This window comes from Callithrix jacchus, chromosome 1, assembly GCF_049354715.1.
Source record: "Callithrix jacchus isolate 240 chromosome 1, calJac240_pri, whole genome shotgun sequence".
Lineage (NCBI taxonomy): Eukaryota > Metazoa > Chordata > Mammalia > Primates > Cebidae > Callithrix > Callithrix jacchus.
In genome coordinates, this window is record NC_133502.1 from 42,534,972 (window position 1) to 42,554,261 (window position 19,290).

The window sequence follows — 19,290 nt, forward strand, 5'->3', positions numbered from 1 at the left end:
ATGTTAGGTTAGTGATTATTTGGAGCTCTATCATTAAAACAAATTAAAAGAACCTCTCTAATAACAAATATTGATAGTATAAGACTTTTAACTGGTATTATGCTACATACCTGAGAGTGAGGGCTTTCCTATCTGAAATGCAATTGGTGAGAAAGTGGGTGAAGAAATAGGTGAAGGACTAGTTACGCTTCCCAAGCTGTATCTTTTTGCACTAGCCTGAATAGGGCTAGAAGAAAACTGCCCCTGTAATAAAATTAAATAGTAAATAAATTTATATCATTCTCTTTCTTAACTCTTACACTGCACGCTATTCATCATGGCTTTCAAGACACATTTATAAACTAGGACTAGTTCCCAAGAACCACCAAAAGACACCCTGTAACAAAGAAAACTAAGAAGATTGCCACAAAAATTCTGAAATAGTGTAGAACATTAGTCAAAATATAAACACATTGTATTTGAACAAACCATTAAGTTTCACAGTAAGCAATCATCTGTGAAAAATTTTTAAATAATTTACTCTATTAAACCAAGCCAGTTGTATTATATGTAAATGTCACATACTTTAGTAGATAACCTAAAGGCTCATGATAAATGTGATCATCCTATACATATCTAAATACAAACTTGGAGAGTCTGACCTAAAACATTCCTGTGACTAATGACAACATATGAACTAGAGTTAGTCTTTGTGAAGCATTATACCCAAGACAACCATCCCTCCCTGTGAAAGCAATCTGGGCAGCTCGTCCAACAACATCTCCCAGGGGTGTCCAAGGGAGAGAATACAGTCATGCGTTCTTAGTTTCTCTTTCTGGTCAGGCCAGGAAGGCCCTTCCTTATCCCTTTTTTCCACTTATTACCAAGAGTGAAAACCAAAAACCATGGCTTCAGGCTGCGGAAAGCCTAAGACAGAACAACAACAAAATAATGTGGGTTGGAAAAACTTGAAAGCAAATCAGCCAACTGTTTTTCAGTATCCTTCTCACCGAACTTGGTGTCTGCAAGGGGCTCCTACACTTTACAGGAGACAAATCTATTGAATAAAATATCTCAAGTGATGTTTGAGCGCCACTATGAGGACTTCTGGGAGAAGCTGAAGGTAATGAGTCGGAGATGCTTCCGTTCCCATCCAAAAACAGCTTTCTTCTGAGGGATGAAGAACTGAGGTTTCCAGGAGATTGATCTGCAAATTCATCAGCTTTAAAATAGTCACCTGTATTTAATAACAGAGCTAGTCATTTTAAAGAGCAACTATACTTCTGTCACTCAACTTTTAAAAAGCCATCATGCACTGCATGTTTGAATTTTTTTCCCAAAAAGAGGGCAAAGTTTAATTGCATATGTGATGTTTTAACTCTTAAATTATTCCTTAGTTTTTAGTGCTACATTGTTAGTATAAGGAATGCCAAGAAAATGTTTATAGTTTCTGTCTACAGTAATAAAGTTCATTATGATAATAAGACTAATTCAAATCATGTTTAAGAAAAAGAGAAATTTCAGGACAGTTTCCCTACCACATATTTCCCATATTACCATTTACAAAAAGCCAGCCAAACAAAACCTTTGGTTTAAGTTATTAGAGGTTTAAACAAATACGGTATTTACCTAATATATTTTCTAAATTAAAATCCACAGGAAGAGACAGCAATGTCTGACAAGCAGCTGGAAACAAGCAAACAAATAAATAGATTCAAACATGGGATAAATCAATGAAAGTATACGATACGCAATTCAGCATGTGCTACCTAAGTCAACCATCTCCCCGTGATGTTCCAGCCAAGCAAAGTATTCCATTTCTGCATTCTATTACATACCCTGTCACCTTTCTAGAAGTGGTTTCCCACACTCTCCGCCACTGGTGTAAACATGTTAATAGTAAAAGTTAACTCCTGGGTCTGGTACTGGCACTTGAAAAGGAAGCCAGCCTATATTTGGGGGGAGATTCATTTTAACCAATTTTCAAAAGAATGCTTTCCCTCAGAATTCAGAAACTAACTCAGAACTGCACAACATCATGGGAAAAAAAACAAAAGAATGCTTTCCAAGACCAGAAATCCATTCACATGCTTTCAACAAGAAAACAAAACACTGTTGCTATTTCTAAAACATGCTGGATGCATCTGTTCTACTATACTTGTGTTTAAAGGTCAGCACTCATATGGTTATTACGTAGCTCATTCAAAAAATGCAAATGGACCAGGCTTGGTGGCTCACGCCTGTAATCCTAGCACTTTGGGAGGCCAAGGTGGGCAGATCGCTTGAGCCCAGGAGTTTGAGACATGTCTGGGCAACATGGCGAAACCCTGTCTCTACAAAAAATACAAAAATTAGCCAGGTGTGGGGGCTGGTGCCTATAGACCTAGCTACTGAGGAGGCTGAGGTGGGAGGATCACGTGAGCTTGGGAGGTCAAGGTTGCAGTGAACTCTTGATTGTGCCACTGCACTCCAGCTTGGGTGACAGAGTGAGACCCTGTCTCAAAAAAATAAAAATAAAAGTAAATTCTTAAAAAATGCAAACAGTTTCCAGAGTAAAGTGTTACTACCTGAACTTGGTTTAGAATCAAATGTAGCTTAATACGGAACATACTTCTTTTCAAATTGTGTTCATACTCACCATTGCTTTTCTCAGAATGAATGGTCAGCTTTTTTCCAGTTGGAGAGTCACTATTTATGTTAGTGCCTGTAAAACATTGTAAGTGAAAAATGTTACGTTTTATACTTTTCATTTGCTTCAGCATTACTTTTTCCAGAGTAAAAAATTAAGACAGAGAAAACTTTTATTTTGTTACATTAAAAAAAAAATCTGCATCTATAAGTAGATATTTTGGGATGTTTCTCTTATTTTTTTTACCTTTGAGGGAATACAAGGATAAGACTAAATAAAGGATTACCACAGCAAATAAGGAGGCACCAAGTAATACTTATTTTTTTAACATTTTTCTCTAAATAATAAATAATTGTATATATTTATAGGGTACAATGTGATGTTTCAATACATGTATACACTGTGACAAGAGCAAATCAGGCTAATTTACTATCCATTGCCTCAAATACTTTCATTTCTTTGTGGTGGGAACATTTAAAATCCACTTTCAGCAATTTTAAATATAGAACACCTCGTTATCAGCTATACATCACCAGAACTTATTCTTCCTGTCTCACTGAAACCTCATACCCTTTAACCAACATCTCCCCCAAGACCCCTCTTCCCTACTGTCTGGTAACCACCACTCTCTTCTTTACTTCTAAGAATCTGACTTTTTAAGATTCCAAATATAAGTGAAATAATTCAGTATTTGTCCTTCTGTGCCTGGCTTTTCTCACCTAGTATAATGTCCTCTACATTCATATATGTTGTCACAAATGACAAAATTTCCTTTGTTAAGGCAGAATAGTATTCCATGTGTATATATACCACATTTTAAAAATCCATTCATCTGTTGATGGACTCTTAGGTTGATTCCATATCATGGCTGTTGTAACTAATGACGTAGCAATGAATATGAGAGTGCAGACATCTCTTTGAAATCCTAATTTCAGTTCCTCTGGATATATATCCAGTAGTAGAGCTGATGAATCCCAAAGTAATATTTTTTTTTAAGGAAATGATGGCTACTCTTCATGATGTCAACCTTAAAAGGTTAGGGATACCTCTTAGCTATCCTCAATGTCCTCAACAGTTAAAATGCCAGATTATTTTGACAAAACCTGAAACTTGATCAATAACAACACCATAAGTTTCTTTCACAACAGGAGTCAAAAATAAGGGTGCAAATTATTTTAACTCTAAAGTTTTATAAGTTGAAAAACCACCAGATTAAAAAAACTCAAAAACTAAAATAATGACAAAAAAGACTAACATAAGCAAGATAAAAGGGAAGAAAAAGCAAGGGGACCAAATAAACCTCCCCCCCAAAACCAGAAACAACTCAGGAATTCTAAAATAAAATGACAAGATAGAGTATAGTAATCTAATAATCCTAAATTTTAAAATAGCTAAGTGGATTGCTGAATAAATTAAACTTCCCTGTGAAATACTATCAAAATGGGTAAATAAATACAATTTTGGACTCAGATGCCTTCTTCACTGCAGGCAGAGTGGCCTTCTATAAGGCAGATGTAATCAATACTCTCTCTGCCTAAAACCCTGTAAGTCTTTAGGATAAAATCCGAATGCTTCATTGGCTTACAAAGCCCTTCAAAACCATGTTTATTTCTCTAACATGGTTGCCATCTAACTAAATATTATTTGAGTACCTAAAACAAACAAACAAGAAACAGGTATCTCTCTCATCTCTAGGTATTATCTTATGCTATCTCCTCCCTGGCTTTTCTCCCCGGAATTCCAAGCGTCTAACTTAAACTTCATCTTCTGGCAGCATGCCTCCCCTGCCCTCCTCAGGCCAGACACCTACAGCAACACTATCACAACACTTTTCAACTCCATTCCAAGTATTTTGGTTGTTTCCCCTAGAAGGGCTCAGACAAGTTTAAGACCACAATCAAATGAGGGAAAAAAAAGAGACGGATTTGATTACACCAAAGTAAGAATTTCCTTGCAATTCAGGATATCAAGAACAAACATTAACATACATATGACAGAATGGGAGACAACATTCGAAATGTTTAAGACCAATTTCATCACAATACGTAAGTTATCTTAGGAGTTAATGGGGGAAAACAAAGGATAGCAACTCTAATTAGAACATATTAACGAATTACAAATAGGCATTTTCTAGGAGATGAAATTAAAAGGCCATTAGTATATGAAGACAAAAAGAAAACTGAAACAATCATTTAGAATGTCAAATAACCTATAAGAAAGGCAAAGATGTAAAAGCTGGCTAATGCCAAGGGCAGGCAGGGATGCTGGGACACAGGACCCTAGGCACTGTGGGGGCTGTGCAGACAACCTAGGGAGCATCCTAATATTGTGTAGTCAGATTAGGTAAAGATACATTCTGTAACTCAGAAATCCTCTACCTGAGTATATATCCCAGGGAAATTCTCACTCAAGTCCATAAATGAAAACACATGAGGATATGTGCTGAAATGTTTACTATGATAAATATTTATGCTTGCTGCATAAATGTTTATGATAGTAAAAGCTAACAGCACAAGCTAACATGTATAAACAAAACCACTTTTCCCCTCATTCATCATTTTCTTTGTTAACCCTTAGGTAAATAACTACTTACTATGTGCCAGGTACATGATCTTAGATCATAACCATAATAACCATCATTTTATAGATAAGGAAACTGAGGCACAGAAAAGCTAAGTAACTCACCTACAGTCACACAGCTAGTGAGCTTTACTGGGTACAATTCAAACTCAGATAATATTACACTAGAGTAAGGGTCAGCAAACTATGGTTCATGGCACAAATCTGGCCTGTCACCTGGTTTTGTTAATACAGTTTTACTGGTTCACGCTCACACTCATTTACATATTGTTACCGGCTGCTTTTGTGGTATAGCAGTAGAGTTGAATGGTTCTCACAGAGACTGTGTGGTCAGTAAAGGCTTAAATATTTATTATTGGGTCCTTTACAGAAAAGGGCTGCCAACCTTGGCCCTAAAGTAGCATCTAATAGAACTTTTTCTGTGACGATGCAAACGTTCTCTACACTACCTGATATACACATGGCTATTGGGCACCTGAAATATGAACATGGTGAACGGGAAACTCTATTTTTAAATTTAACTTTAATCAGTCATACATGGCCACATCTGTCAAGAACTATGAAGGGTCTAAGATTTTACCCAACTTGCCAGCTAACAAGTAGTGAACATGACGAAGTTCCGTGGGTACTAGCTAAAGACATGAGGCTTCTGGGGGCAAAGACAAAGGACTGCATTATTTTCAGCACAGCAGGCAGCATGCATTTAACGTTCCTATCAGTTCCCCTGGCCCCCAAGTGCCAAGAAGGTGACCTGAAACAGCCCAGTGCAGTGAATTATTATAATTTTGCATACAAGTTGGACTTCATCATACCAAAAGCAGGGTTCATTCAACCTTGACACAGTTTCCAATTCTATACCTCTTTGTGGTTGATCCAGATATCTGCCTTCTATAAATCCCTCCTGGTAACCACCTCCCTATGGGACAGCTACATACGGCCTACCTGACTGTCCCCCCGACCCTCATACCTGATATGGATTACACAGACATACCGCAGTGACTACCTCTCAGTCACTGTGTGACCTCCTCAATGCATGCCTGCTTGCTTTAAACCCACCAACTAAAACTCTGTTTGGATAATGCCCTGGACTTGATAAAGGCATTGGCCCATGGGTCCCTTTCTCTCACTGACCTCCATGAGTGGTGTTCAGGCATGCTGTGTACCCCCAGGACTTGTAAGTAATAAAATTTTTATCTCCATCTGTGTCTCTCCTAATCATGGGAGGAGTGCTATCTTACAAGATTCCAAATTAAAATACCCAGGTGGCTGGTGGACACACAATGGGTTTTCACCACAGCTCAGAAACCCCAAGCTTAGGAAATCTCTTTTATAAGAGACTGCAAACAAATCTACTCCAGAGGGAGACATCATCTTTATCACCCTGGAGAACAAAACAAACTACCCTCGGCTCTGGTAGCACACACTATCTCTACCTTCCAAGGATGTTCACAAGACAAACACTCTTGAGAAGATAGTTTGGAACAGAACCTGTCCATGCCACTCCATGAAAGGTGTGCAGAAATGTGTGAGGTCGATGGAGCACTGTCTCCCAACGACACAGGAAACAGCACAGCTCTGAAGCCCAGCCTCTTAACCATTGCACTGTTAGCATGGGCTGGATTTGGATTCAGTCTATGTATTTTTAACTAAAACAGGATGCTTGGAATACAAAATGTTATAAAAAAAAAATCACTTAAGAAGGTTGATTCATTTGTTGAAAAAATCCAACAGTAAAGAATTTGGGGGTGAAAAACTATTATCTATGAGAATGTTACCTTGAACACACAATTTTGGAGCTAGGAGGGTTGTAAATGGACAACTCTAGTTCAATCCTTTGATCTTACAAATAAAAGACTGAGGTACAAAGAGATTGAATAATTTGATAAAGGTCACCTCTCTGGTTTATAAAAGTAGGAAGTTTTACAATCCAGATTTCCATCTACTATTGCACGCTACCATTAATTCAAAATGGCTAAGAATACAGCATCTGATTTGAGGATGCCTAATTTTGAATCCAAGTTGTCCCACTTTTATAATCTCTGTAACCCTGGACAAATGCTCTCACCTTTCTAAAACTAGGTTTTCTTACCTGAAAAATGAGGCCAATAATTGTACCTACTTCATATAAGATATTACTGAAAGCACTTAGCACTGTCCAGGCATATAGAAAGTACTGATCCAGCTTACCTATTATTGTTGTATTATTATGTGGTGTTTTTGATAAAGAATGGAACAAATATGCTCTCTTACACTGAAAGCACAGTTCAGGTGGACTACAATATAAAGTGTAATTCCACTGTAATCAGGGATGCATATATACAAGCAATGCCTGAATACTGCCTCACAACCCAAAGAGCAGTGACAGCAAATATAAGACAGTCATTGCCTGGAGGAAGAAAGGTATTTGATAGATTACTGGCTGGTCCTTTAATTTCCTTATTAATTTAGCGGATACTCAGCAATAATACACTGTCCCAGAGGTCATATTAAGTCTTCATCCTTTCTTTACCTTTATGAGAAATCAGCAAATTAGTAAAAGGCAACACAATTTAGGATTTTATTTAAAATATTAACCTTCAAAATACTGCTAAAGTCATTAACAACTCATCTGTATATTCAACACAAACTATTTCTTCATCTATGGATCCTCTATAACCATCATTGTAACTGACATTCACAATAGTCACGAAGAAAAAGTTAAATTCAGAATAGAATAGCTAAAAAGAAAAAAAAATTCAATAAATATCAGTCAAATTTTTAATTCTAATTCTAAAAGGAGTTAAATTCTGTTATCGAGAATTTTAAAGCAAGCTCCTTACAAAGCAGATATACTGACACTTCATGATATGTTGCTTTATATCCACCGATTTATTTTTATTTATATCATTTTTAGTACACTCACATTTACTGGAATGATATTGTGAAAGCTGTTTCCCTTCATGATCAGTCCAAGGAGAAGGTACGATGACATCTTTAGTGAAAAACTAGGAAAATTAAAGTCATACAATTAGGCATAAATTCCACCCAAAATGTGAGAAGGTACCTGTGTTATTTCCAAATAACTATTAAACATGTCATATACTAACTTTATAATTATATGCAAAATTTTTAATACTTAAAAGCACAAATGACCAAAGGAAAAACGGAAGAAATTTAAAGTATATTTAAAGAAGAATCTTAATACTTCAAATCAACTAGTCATATTTGAAACTTGCAAATGAAACTAAGAGCATTAATCACAAAGTATTTTAAATTTCTTTCTCAGGTTTGTTTGGTGGGGTTACAAAAAGGAGGATGAAAAGGGACGGAATATATTAAGACAGATATGCAAGTAAGCCAGTATGAATGGTGGCACTGGAGCTGGCTTGCTTGTTCTGGCTCTAAAGATCTGATCATTGAATTTTCAAGAATTCTGTGCACCAGTTGTTAAAAGCGATATTAAAAATAAAATTATGTAAACTTACAATTAAATAAATTATATTAAAAAGAAAGATAAATATTCAAAACTCACCACTTGCTAATTATTTTATACATTTACTATTCTTCCTTTTCTATTCATTGATGACACATCAGTAGCTTGAAATTGGCCATGGTTGGAGTACTTACTATAGATAGCAGCAGTCACTATAAATCATACTCCTTCCACAATCAGAGAGCCAGTTAAACATTTACCACTACACTTCTGGCCAGTATATTCAAATGGAGATAGAGCATTGAGATACATTTCTTTTCTCTTTCATTTCTGACACAGTATTTTCCCTTCGCTCTGTTTTACAGGTAACCAAAAACATCTTTACATTTTGCTACACATATGACTAACAGCTAATTTTCTTAAATGAACTACCCATGAATCTATGAGGAAAATATTTTTTTTTAAAAAATGTGGACTGAGGCAGATATAGACAATTACCAGAAAAAAATTAAAAGACCTATAAACTTAGGAAGTGATGTATAAGTTCACACAAAAGTAAAGAAATCCGGCCGGGCGCAGTGGCTCAAGCCTGTAATCCCAGCACTTTGGGAGGCCAAGGCGGGTGGATCACGAGGTCAAGAGATTGAGACCATCCTGGTCAACATGGTGAAACCCCGTATCTACTAAAAATACAAAAAATTAGCTGGGCATGGTGGCGCATGCCTGTAATCCCAGCTACTCAGGAGGCTGAGGCAGGAGAATTGCCTGAACCCAAGAGGCAGAGGTTGAGGTGAGCCGAGATCGCGCCATTGCACTCCAGCCTGGGTAACAAGAGCGAGACTCTGTCTCAAAAAAAAAAAAAAAAAAAAAGGAAAGAAATACAAATACAAAAATGTCATTTTTAAAGTAATAAGAGTAGAATTAAGAACTCTGATAATAATCAATATTGGAGATATGGAAAGTCAAGCAGTGTCATCCTGTAATCAGGAGTATAAATTGGTATAACCTTTTAGGAGGGCAATATGGTTAAATCTACCAAAACTGAAAATTCATAAAGCTTCTGACTTAGTAAGTCCATTTCAAGAACATAAAGAGGTATGTACAAATCACTGCAGCATTATTTGTGACAGAAGAATAATGAACACAATTTAAATATCTGTCAACAGGGGCTAGGTTACTATGCTGTTACTAAGAGAATGTAAAAATCTGTATATGTTGGATATCAAAAAATTTCTAAGAAAAATCATTAGGCAAGGCCAGGCGTGGTGGCTCACGCCTGTAATCCCAGCACTTTGGGAGCCTGAGGCGGGTGGCTCACTAGGTCAAGAGTTCAAGACCATCCTGGTCAACATGGTGAAACCCCGACTCTACTAAAAATACAAAAATTAGCTGGGCATGGTGGTGCATGCCTGTAGTCCCAGCTACTTGGGAGGCTGAGGCAGAATTGCCTGAACCCAGGAGGCAGAGGTTGTGGTGAGCAGAGATTGCGCCATTGCACTCCAGCCTGGGTAACAAGAGCAAAACTCCATCTCAAAAAAAAAAAAAAAAGAAAAAAGAAAAATCATTAGGCAAAAAAAGCAGGATGCAGTATGAGAATGATAATCCTATCTGTCAAAAATATTTTAAGGACATAGGCTATTAAATATATAAAATTAATCTGAAGGTATACATAAGAAATGTTACAGTCATTTCTTCACAAAGTGGGATGGGGAAACAGAAGGTTTTTTGATATTTTTTTTTGTTTTTACTATGTACATAATTTAGTATATTTTCAAAAACATATATTGAAATGAAACAGATTTTCTTTATGTTCTTAAGTTTACCTGCTGGGTTTCCCTTTAAAATTAAAGATTCTTAAAGAAATCATTTTTCCAAAATGTTGGAAATTTGGAGAGTCTGAGAATATTCAGCTGGGGAGGAACTCAGTGATTGAGTCAAAATGAAAACTGTGCAGTTACTAGATAGATAAAGAAGTAGGTAATGTTTGGCAGGAGTAAATATAGTCTTTTGGGATACAGAAGAACCAGTATGGCTAGAAATCAGAGGCGGGTAGAGGGGGCTAGAGAGGTAGAAAAGGAAAAATCAGAAATGCCTCCATCAAATAGAGACTTTCTGAGGAAACAACTAAGTAAATAACCCTTACTTAGAGGCTGGGCTAGGAGCGGTGGCGCACACCTGTAATCCCAACAGTTTGGGAGGCTGAGGCAGGAGGATCACCTGAGGTTGGAAATTTGAGACCAGCCTGATCAACATGGAGAAACCCCATCTCCACTAAATATACAAAATTAGCCAGGCTTGGTGGTGCACGCCTGTAATCCCAGCTGCTCAGGAGGCTGAGGCAGGAGAATCACTTGAACCCAGGAGGTGGAAGTTGTGGTGAGCCAAGATAGCACCACTGCACTCCAGCCTGGGCAACAAGAGCGAAACACCATCTCAAAAAATAATAATAATAAACAATAAAAAATTTTTAAAACCCTTACTTAGATGCTAAGGGAGGCAGTTCAACAGACCAAAAAAAAAGCAAAAAACTTAATTACTTTTCTTTTGGAAAAAACCTAAATTATGATATACCTTTCCTATTTAAAAGTAAGAGATTTTATTTCATGAATATCTTAAAAATCCAAAGTATTAAAAACAAAAGATAATGTCATTCTCAATGCCAATCTAGACTCTGATGGCCTGAGAATATTCGACTTCCTCTACATAAACTCCAACTTGAAACAAAGTTTGTGCTCATCAATATTTTGAAGGCACAAGGAAGACAAATTGTGCTAGGTCCTGAGAATGAAAAGATGAAGTACAGTATTGTCCAAAAAAACAATTGAGTCTAGGGGAGAGAAACACTCAACTGATGATTACCATACGATACAAGTACTATGGAAGGCACTGGGATGGCTGAAAATTATTGGCTTAGGGCAGCACAGAAGGGTGCTTTATGTAGTTGGGGCTGGGAAAGGTTTGGTAGGGAAATGGGACAGTGAAGGATTTGAAGAAAATCTTCCTAAAGGAAGTGACACACATGCACTGGTTTAATGATCAGTAACAGTTTTAAGTTACCTCTTCAATGGCTTTTTGTCTTTTGTCTTCCACATCTTTATCTATTCTATACAAAGATAAAGAAGAAAAATAACCATGCTATTACTTAAGCTTATTGAACATTTAAAATAATAACCTTTCAAAGAAATAATCTCTGTCCATTGAAAACTGGCAAATGTTAGGCTCACTTTATAATAAATACTGGTGGTATCTTGTAACATTTGGTAAATGGCAGTATTCTGAAATTCAGCCTTAGCTGTTAGGCTTACCTCCCTCTTTTCCATTCAAAGTTTGAATGGAATGATACTTTACTTCAAAACACTTACACTGGTATCATTTTAAATTGCGGTGGCTCACGCCTGTAATCCCAGCACTTCGGGAGGCCAAGGCAGGTGGATCACGAGGTCAAGAAATCGAGACCACCCTGGTCAACATAGTGAAACCCCGTCTCTACTAAAAATACCAAAAAAAAAATTAGCTGGGCATGGTGGCGCGCGCCTGTAATCCCAGCTACTCAGGAGGCTGAGGCAGGGGAATTGCCTGAACCCAGAAGGCGGAGGTTGCGGTGAGCCAAGATTGCGCCATTGCACTCCAGCCTGGGTAACAAGAGTGAAACTCCGTCTCAAAAAAAAAAAAAAAAGAATATAAATTTGATAAATTTTGTCTCTTAATACGAATTAAGCAGTATTTAATTCAACATATATCTAAAAATCGTCCATGTTTTTTCTCTTAATTTATAACAAGTTTATCATGGTAATAATTTTAGAATCAACTTTTACTGTAAAATAGGATAGTTATCACAGTTCTGAACAGTCAAAAATATTAAATCTGAAATAAAACATTCACAATATATTTTGTCGAAATGAATTTTTTTCACTTTGAATATGCAATTACCACAACATAAATTTCTCAGCTACAAGATTTAATATAAAATGCCAGGTCACAAACACAAAGCATATACTTGCCAAGGACTGAGTAGTTAGCCTTGTAGGATCACTTCTTTATTCCATTATAGGAAAGAATGCTTGCTTTCCATCAGTAAATTTTTTTTTTACAATTTAAAACTACTTTGTCTCAGAATTTTTTCTTTACCTTTTATTTTAAGTTCAGGGGTACAAGTGCAGGTTTATTACACAGGTAAACTCGTATCATGGGGGTTTGTTATGTAGATTATTTCATCACCCAGGTATTAAGCCTAGTATCCAACAGTTATCTTTCCTGATCTCTCTCCTCCCACCCTTCACCCTCCAAAAGGCCCCAGTGTGTGGTGTTCCCCTCTATGTGTCCACGTGCTCTCATCACTTAGCTCCCACTTATAAGTGAGAACATGAGGTATTTGGTTTTCTGTTCCTGTGTTAGTTTCCTAAGAATAATGGCCTCCAGCTCCATCCACGTATATGGAAAGGACACGATCTCATTCTTTTTGTGGCCACATAGTTTTCCAGGATGCGAATTTTTTTCACATATAGATTTGCTCATAAAGCTTATGTGAGAATGCACACATTTCAGAAATTAAATTAAGTAGATTTTTCAAGTGGGAGACTTCTGAGAAAATAAACTACAGTGTCAACCCCCATATCCCAGCTTGAACAGTATCCATTTTCAGGATAACAACTCACTTCTGGTTCATCTTATCATGGTCTTAACCAGGTCAAAATGGCAGCACATAGTAAGTTTAGCAAATAGCAAGTAAGCTCTGAACTAGGGTTACTACATTCAGGAACCTTTTGCTACTTCATCAGAGGGACTTCAAGAACCTCAATAGTCAGGTGATTGCTGGAAGCAGTAAAAATCAGTGTGGCCAAATATTCTAGAGTCAGATCAAAGAAGTCATACGGGGAGAGCATCCTGACCAGCATATCACTGAACACCAATATGATGCATACAGGTGCAGATGTGATCTGAATATTCAGCCTTTGCAAGGTGGCAAAGGAGAGGGGACCTCAGGACTGGTCACCTACATAGCTAAGACTCACTTTTAACTAGTATGCTTTACAGTTATCATTTTCTGTGTGGATGGTAGCATGAAAAGTATGGGAAGAATTGAAGTACAGAGCTGAGATGTAAGAAGAGATACTAAAAGACATTGCTTGTTTCAAAGGATGAATCAAGACACTCTGTTAAGAATATATTGACTATTCTTGGTAGAAGCCATAACCATTCATTAAATTATATTAACAAATTAAATTAGATTATTTTCCCACTGTTTTCCCCTCTTCTATATCATAAATCTACGAACTGAGAGACACCAAGATTATCTTTACAAACCTTTGCAGACAATATATCATTTAGCATTAAGTACAGAGGCATTGTGTTACAACTTTGGTCTAATAATTATTTTTTTGAGACAGAGTTTCGCTCTTGTTTACCCAGGCTGGAGTGCAATGGCACGATCTCGGCTCACCGCAACCTCTGCCTCCTGGGTCCAGGCGATTCTCCTGCCTCAGCCTCCTGAGCAGCTGGGACTACAGGTACGCGCCACTATGCCCAGCTAACTTTTTGTATTTTTAGTAGATATGGGGTTTCACCATGTTGACCAGGATGGTCTCGATCTCTTGACCTCGTGATCCACCCACCTTGGCCTCCCAAAGTGCTGGGATTACAGGCGTGAGCCACCACGCCCGGCTGGTCTAATCATTATTGACTCTTGACTCTTAATATCCTGCACCTCTTCAGTGTTTCTTACAGTCCCTCAAAGTATTCAATAAAAATCTCTCAACTGATAAATGTAATAGTTGTCCATCATTCAATATATTGAAGAAATCAGACAAAATAATTAAGCATAATAAAGTTTGTGTGAAACAAAAAAATTAACCACTAACTGACTCATTTGCTTTTTGCTTTTAGATACTCTTCTCGCCGCCTTCTCTTTTATTTATTTATTTATTTATTTATTTATTTTTGAGATGGAGTCTTGCTCTGTTGTCCAGGCTACAGTGCAATGGCACCATCGCAGCTCACTGCAACCTTTGCCTCTGGGTTCAAGTAATTCTCCCGCCTCAGCCTCCCAAGTAGCTAGGATTACTGGTGTGCACCACCATACCCAGCTAATCTTTTTGTATGTTTAGTAGAGATGTGGTTTCACCATGTTGGCCAGGCTGGTCTTCAACTCATGACCTCAAGTTATCTGCATGCCTCAGCCTCCCAAAGTGCTGGGATTACAGGTATGAGCCACCACGCCCAGCCTCAAAGGTATTACTTAAATTTAAGTTAAAATCCTTTCATGCTTTATCCTCATTATAGACCCTTCCTATTAACACTATATCTGGATGGACATTAATTTTATGAGTGAATGATCATCATGTTACCAAGGAAAGAGAAGATGGAAGAGAAAAGCCACTAAGTATTTACCAGAACATCTCAATATGTAGGCAACTTTCTGCAACTGAATTCTAAAGTCAAAGGGAAAAGGATTATCCTTTGTTTTGGAGTAACAACATGTCTACCTTAGGACAGCAAGTTAAAATCTGGTCATACTACGTATTTGATTTTTTTCAAATATTAAAAAATCAGACTATAAAACATATCAACAAAAGAGTCCTTAAAACCAAAAAAGAATAATATGTCTTTATACTTTGTAATAAAAAACTAAATGTGCAGTACATTCATGCCTTGAAACCTAAACAACACATCAACAATAAGACTGCACTGGGTGATACGCAGAATTATAGAAAATGTAATTCACAGCCCAAGTGAATTGTTAGTTGGATGATATCTACAAAACTTCTCTGTTGCTAATGGATACCCTTCCACTCAATGTATACTTAACTCTTTAAGGGGATTTTAGGCTTCCCCAAACATAGACAACAATGAAACAGCATTTTTCTTCACCCCAGACCATCAAAAAGACAGACTACAAGTCCATGGTAGAAGCCACAACCATGTAGAAAAGTGCAAATTTCAAAATGCTCTTCCCTTTACTGAGTGCTAAGGGTGCAGAGCTGTCCCCCTGAGTAGCAGGGGGAATAGGTTATCTGTCAAAGATAAAGGTATCTACCCAGACCTGGAACTGTTGGCAAGAAAATCTTTCTGAACGTAGTTCTTTGAACTAATTCATTTAGATAGGAAAAATATGCATCAAAATTTTTTCTCCCTGATATCTTTACACAGAGAAAGACTCAACATTTAGAATGTCCTACCTCTCTTCACTTGAGAGTGTTATTACCCTTAGGTGGTAGAAAGGAAAACTTACCGAGAATGACTTAAGTATAAAGCTTGACGATGAATATCTTCTGGGTCTATTTCTACAGGATTTATTACAGCTAGTTGATCAATAGACCATCTAAATTTCCCTGGAGTCTTAACAAAAGAAAGTGAGCTTATGAGTAAAGGCAAACTAAAATAGTTCATCAAAATGCTAACCAATGTAAGAAATAATATGAATGGTTATAATACTAAAATATTTTAAAGCTTATATTTTAAAATTTGACTTTACCATGAAATTAAATGGCAAAGGGTAATCATATCACATTAGATCAACTGACTTAATTGTATGTCTCTCTCTCTCATTTTTTTCAAGACAGAGTCTTGTTCTGTCACCCAGGCTGGAGTGCGGTGGTGCAATCTCAGCTCACTGCAACCTCCACCTCCTAGATTCAAGTGATTGTACTGCCTCAGCCTCCCGATAGCTGGGATTACAGGCGTCTGTCACCACGCCCAGCTAATTTTTGCATTTTTTTTTTTTTTTTTTTTAGTAGAGACAGGGTTTTACCAGGTTGACCAGGCTGGTCTCAAACTCCTGACCTCAAATGATTGGCCCACCTTGGCCTCCCAAAGTGCTGGGATTACAGGCGTGAGCCATGGCGCCCGCCTGTGTCTCTTAAAATATCAAAATCTTTCCCTGGGTTGGAATTACTTAATACTAGAAAAATCACAACACAGTAATAAAGGCATAAAACTTTCACAATTAACACTCATCAGTGTGATACACTAAGCCCATATAAAAGGAAAAATCTTTTGGAGTTATCAAAGGTCTTTACTTTCATTAAGAAGGAACTGAAATTAAATGAAGTCCTTAGTTAGGACTTGGAGATGGCTGCAAAAGTTCATAACATAGTTGATCCTTAAAATAATTATGATGGCAACCAGTGCTGCCTTTCTGTATTCAACCATCCGACTGAATCAAAGGTTTATCCAAATCCTAATCTGTAATTAGAAGTATATTCTAGACAAATTCAGTCCTAAAAACACAAGATGTCATACATTCCAAATTTGAGGATTAAGTTGCCATCAATCCATTATTTATTTTTAGTAAGACTAAGAGATTAATTTTAATATGATTCAATTAAAAATCACAAGATCAGATTGATGAAATGACAATATAAACTGCTCGATCTTCCACTAGTACATACCTGCTCATTGTAAAACCTAAATGAAAGTATAGTAGAAACAGCCACTTTGTTTTTCTAAGTAACTTAGCAGGTTGAATTCTAATATCATGAAGAATACTTTTCCTTCATATTACTATTGTGCTAAGCACTAATCACAGCACCTATCACACTATCTGGACATTACTCATCTGGTTGTATCTAACACATTAAAATAGGGGTTAGTTTCTTTTTATAATAGCAAGCTAAGAATTATTTTGACAGTTTTAAATGGTTGGAAAGAAACAAAAAAATATAATATGTTGTGACATGTGAAAATTATATGAAATTCCAATGTGTCCATAAAAAAAGCTCTATTGGAACATAGTAACATTATCTCTTTACACACTGCCTATGGCTGCTTTTGTGATACAAGACAGAAGTGAGTATTTGTGACAATGACCAAATGACCTGTAGAGCTTAAATATTTACTGTCTGGCTCCTGACAGAAAATTTGCTGACCCCTACACTGGAATATAATCTCCTTACAGATTTGTGTCTAATGATCCTAACTTGTTCACAGTGTAATCCCTGTGCTTAGCACTGTATCTGACATATAGCAACACTCAAATAATGTTTGCCAAGTAAGAACAGAAAATTAGATGATGCAGCTTCTTCTCTAATGTATTAGTACCTACACCCACAACTGCAGGAAGCTAACATATATTGTTCTTTAACTTAAAAAAATTTAAAAAATCTTCTAGCTAACTTACTAACCTAACCACTCGATTATAATGAATACCAAAATTTTGAAAAGTATATTGCAGCTATATATGCTCCATAATGTATTTCCTCCTTATTTTGTAAAGAAAGATGTTTGCATTTAAAATTATTTGTAATTATTTACATTTCAAATTAGCTGTAAACACTAGTCAGGAATAACTTACTGGTATTTTTGTTGATTTAAAAACAGAAGGACTGGCGAGAGTTTGTTCATGGAGATTAGAATAATCACTAGGACTTTCAAAAGGATTTAAAACAGGGATCCTTCCTGGAGTTTCTGGTGTTATTTGCATTTTTGATTCCTTGACATCTCCCATAGCACAAAGAGGAAACTAAAAAGAAATCGAGTATGCATGTTAAAATTACCGAGTCCTATAGATATTAACTATTAAAATGTATTCGACAAACACATGTGTCACAAAAACAACTCAAAACTTAACACTATTGAGGCTATGTTAGAGCTTACAAAAAAAGTATCACAAATTTTCTCAAGTGATCCTCAAAATAACCTTGGAAGCTACAGCAGTAAGTTATTAGTGATATCATTTTGCGAAAGAATTAATAAGCTCAGAGAAGTGTAGTGGCTTATACACAGCAGTCAACAAATATGAATGAGTTCAGATCTGCCGTGAGTTCAGAGACTGTACAACCCTACGCCGCCACTCTTTCTGGTGCCCCTCTCTTCCACACCTACTTCCTGAGGCAACTAAAGGTTACAAGAGGCAAGATCTCTTCTCAACTGAAGGACTTATATCTACAATTTTTTTTTTAATTCATCATCTCATGTCTCAACACTGTGAACATCCTTCGGATACCCTATCCAGCTACAGTTGCTATTAAACAGTTGTTTGTAGGAAGCAGGTAAGAGATGAGGAAGCTTGTGCTGAGTTCTATCCAGAGAAGTATGATTGACAGGGGTTAGGAAATTAACTGGTTGGGTGCCCTTTCCTCCAAAATCCTCCCTTCGCCAACCCCCCCGCCCCAGCACAGAAAAAGAGACTGCATTACTTCCGATCGAAGGAAGCTGTAGAGGCTACAACTTGGGAGGGAGGTGGAGAAGAATAATCTACTTCTGGAAGGTTGAAATGCAGCCGGTTTCCTCGGGTGGAGCGCGGAGGAAGTGTCACCCACAACCCTACGCGGCCACTCTTTCTGGTGCCCTTCTCTTCCACACCTACTGCCTGACTGCTCCCATTCACCAGGGGCGAGCGGGCAGGCAAGAGTTGAGCCGGAAAAGAAAGCTCTCCATTCAAACAGGAGAAAAGGGTGGGGTCCACAAAGAACGTACCTACCGGTGCATACAAAAGGAAGCCCCCAATACCTTCTCCAGCGAGCTCCCGTGGACCGAGCCAGCTTCCACGACAAGCAGACTCTTTAACTCCCCGCTTCCGCTGTGTCTTCGGCCAACCAGGGCACGGGACTTGTGAACGACTGACCAATAGCATCGCCCCGCCGTCCGCGAACCAGCCAATCGCACGGAGGCCGCTTAGGAAATTCGAATAGCAACTCCCCGCTCCACGTTCCGCGCAGAGGAACGAGGCTCCAAATTCAAATCAACGTAGCCT

General features: G+C 37.4%; 1 protein-coding gene across 9 annotated transcripts in view; it reads right to left on the reverse strand.

Moving 5' to 3' along the window:
- The window catches only part of BORA (BORA aurora kinase A activator), a 31,187-nt gene extending 11,907 nt beyond the window's left edge, over window positions 1–19,280 (reverse strand). Inside the window, exons 1-9 of one of the 9 annotated variants that reach the window (XM_008983494.5) lie at window positions 19,047–19,109; window positions 17,890–18,057; window positions 15,829–15,935; window positions 11,658–11,703; window positions 8,091–8,172; window positions 2,618–2,683; window positions 1,609–1,665; window positions 990–1,216; window positions 111–243 (exon numbers count right to left, since the gene is read on the reverse strand). In XM_008983494.5, the coding sequence (XP_008981742.1) occupies window positions 111–243; window positions 990–1,216; window positions 1,609–1,665; window positions 2,618–2,683; window positions 8,091–8,172; window positions 11,658–11,703; window positions 15,829–15,935; window positions 17,890–18,042 (871 nt within the window). In that variant the 5' untranslated portion in view covers window positions 18,043–18,057; window positions 19,047–19,109. Of the gene's footprint in view, window positions 1–110; window positions 244–989; window positions 1,217–1,608; window positions 1,666–2,617; window positions 2,684–8,090; window positions 8,173–11,657; window positions 11,704–15,828; window positions 15,936–17,889; window positions 18,058–19,013 lie in introns of all 9 variants that reach the window. The other 8 variants (XM_002742582.6, XM_008983448.5, XM_008983625.5 and 5 more) reach the window with 8 other exon arrangements.
- Window positions 19,281–19,290: the final 10 nt, after the last annotated feature.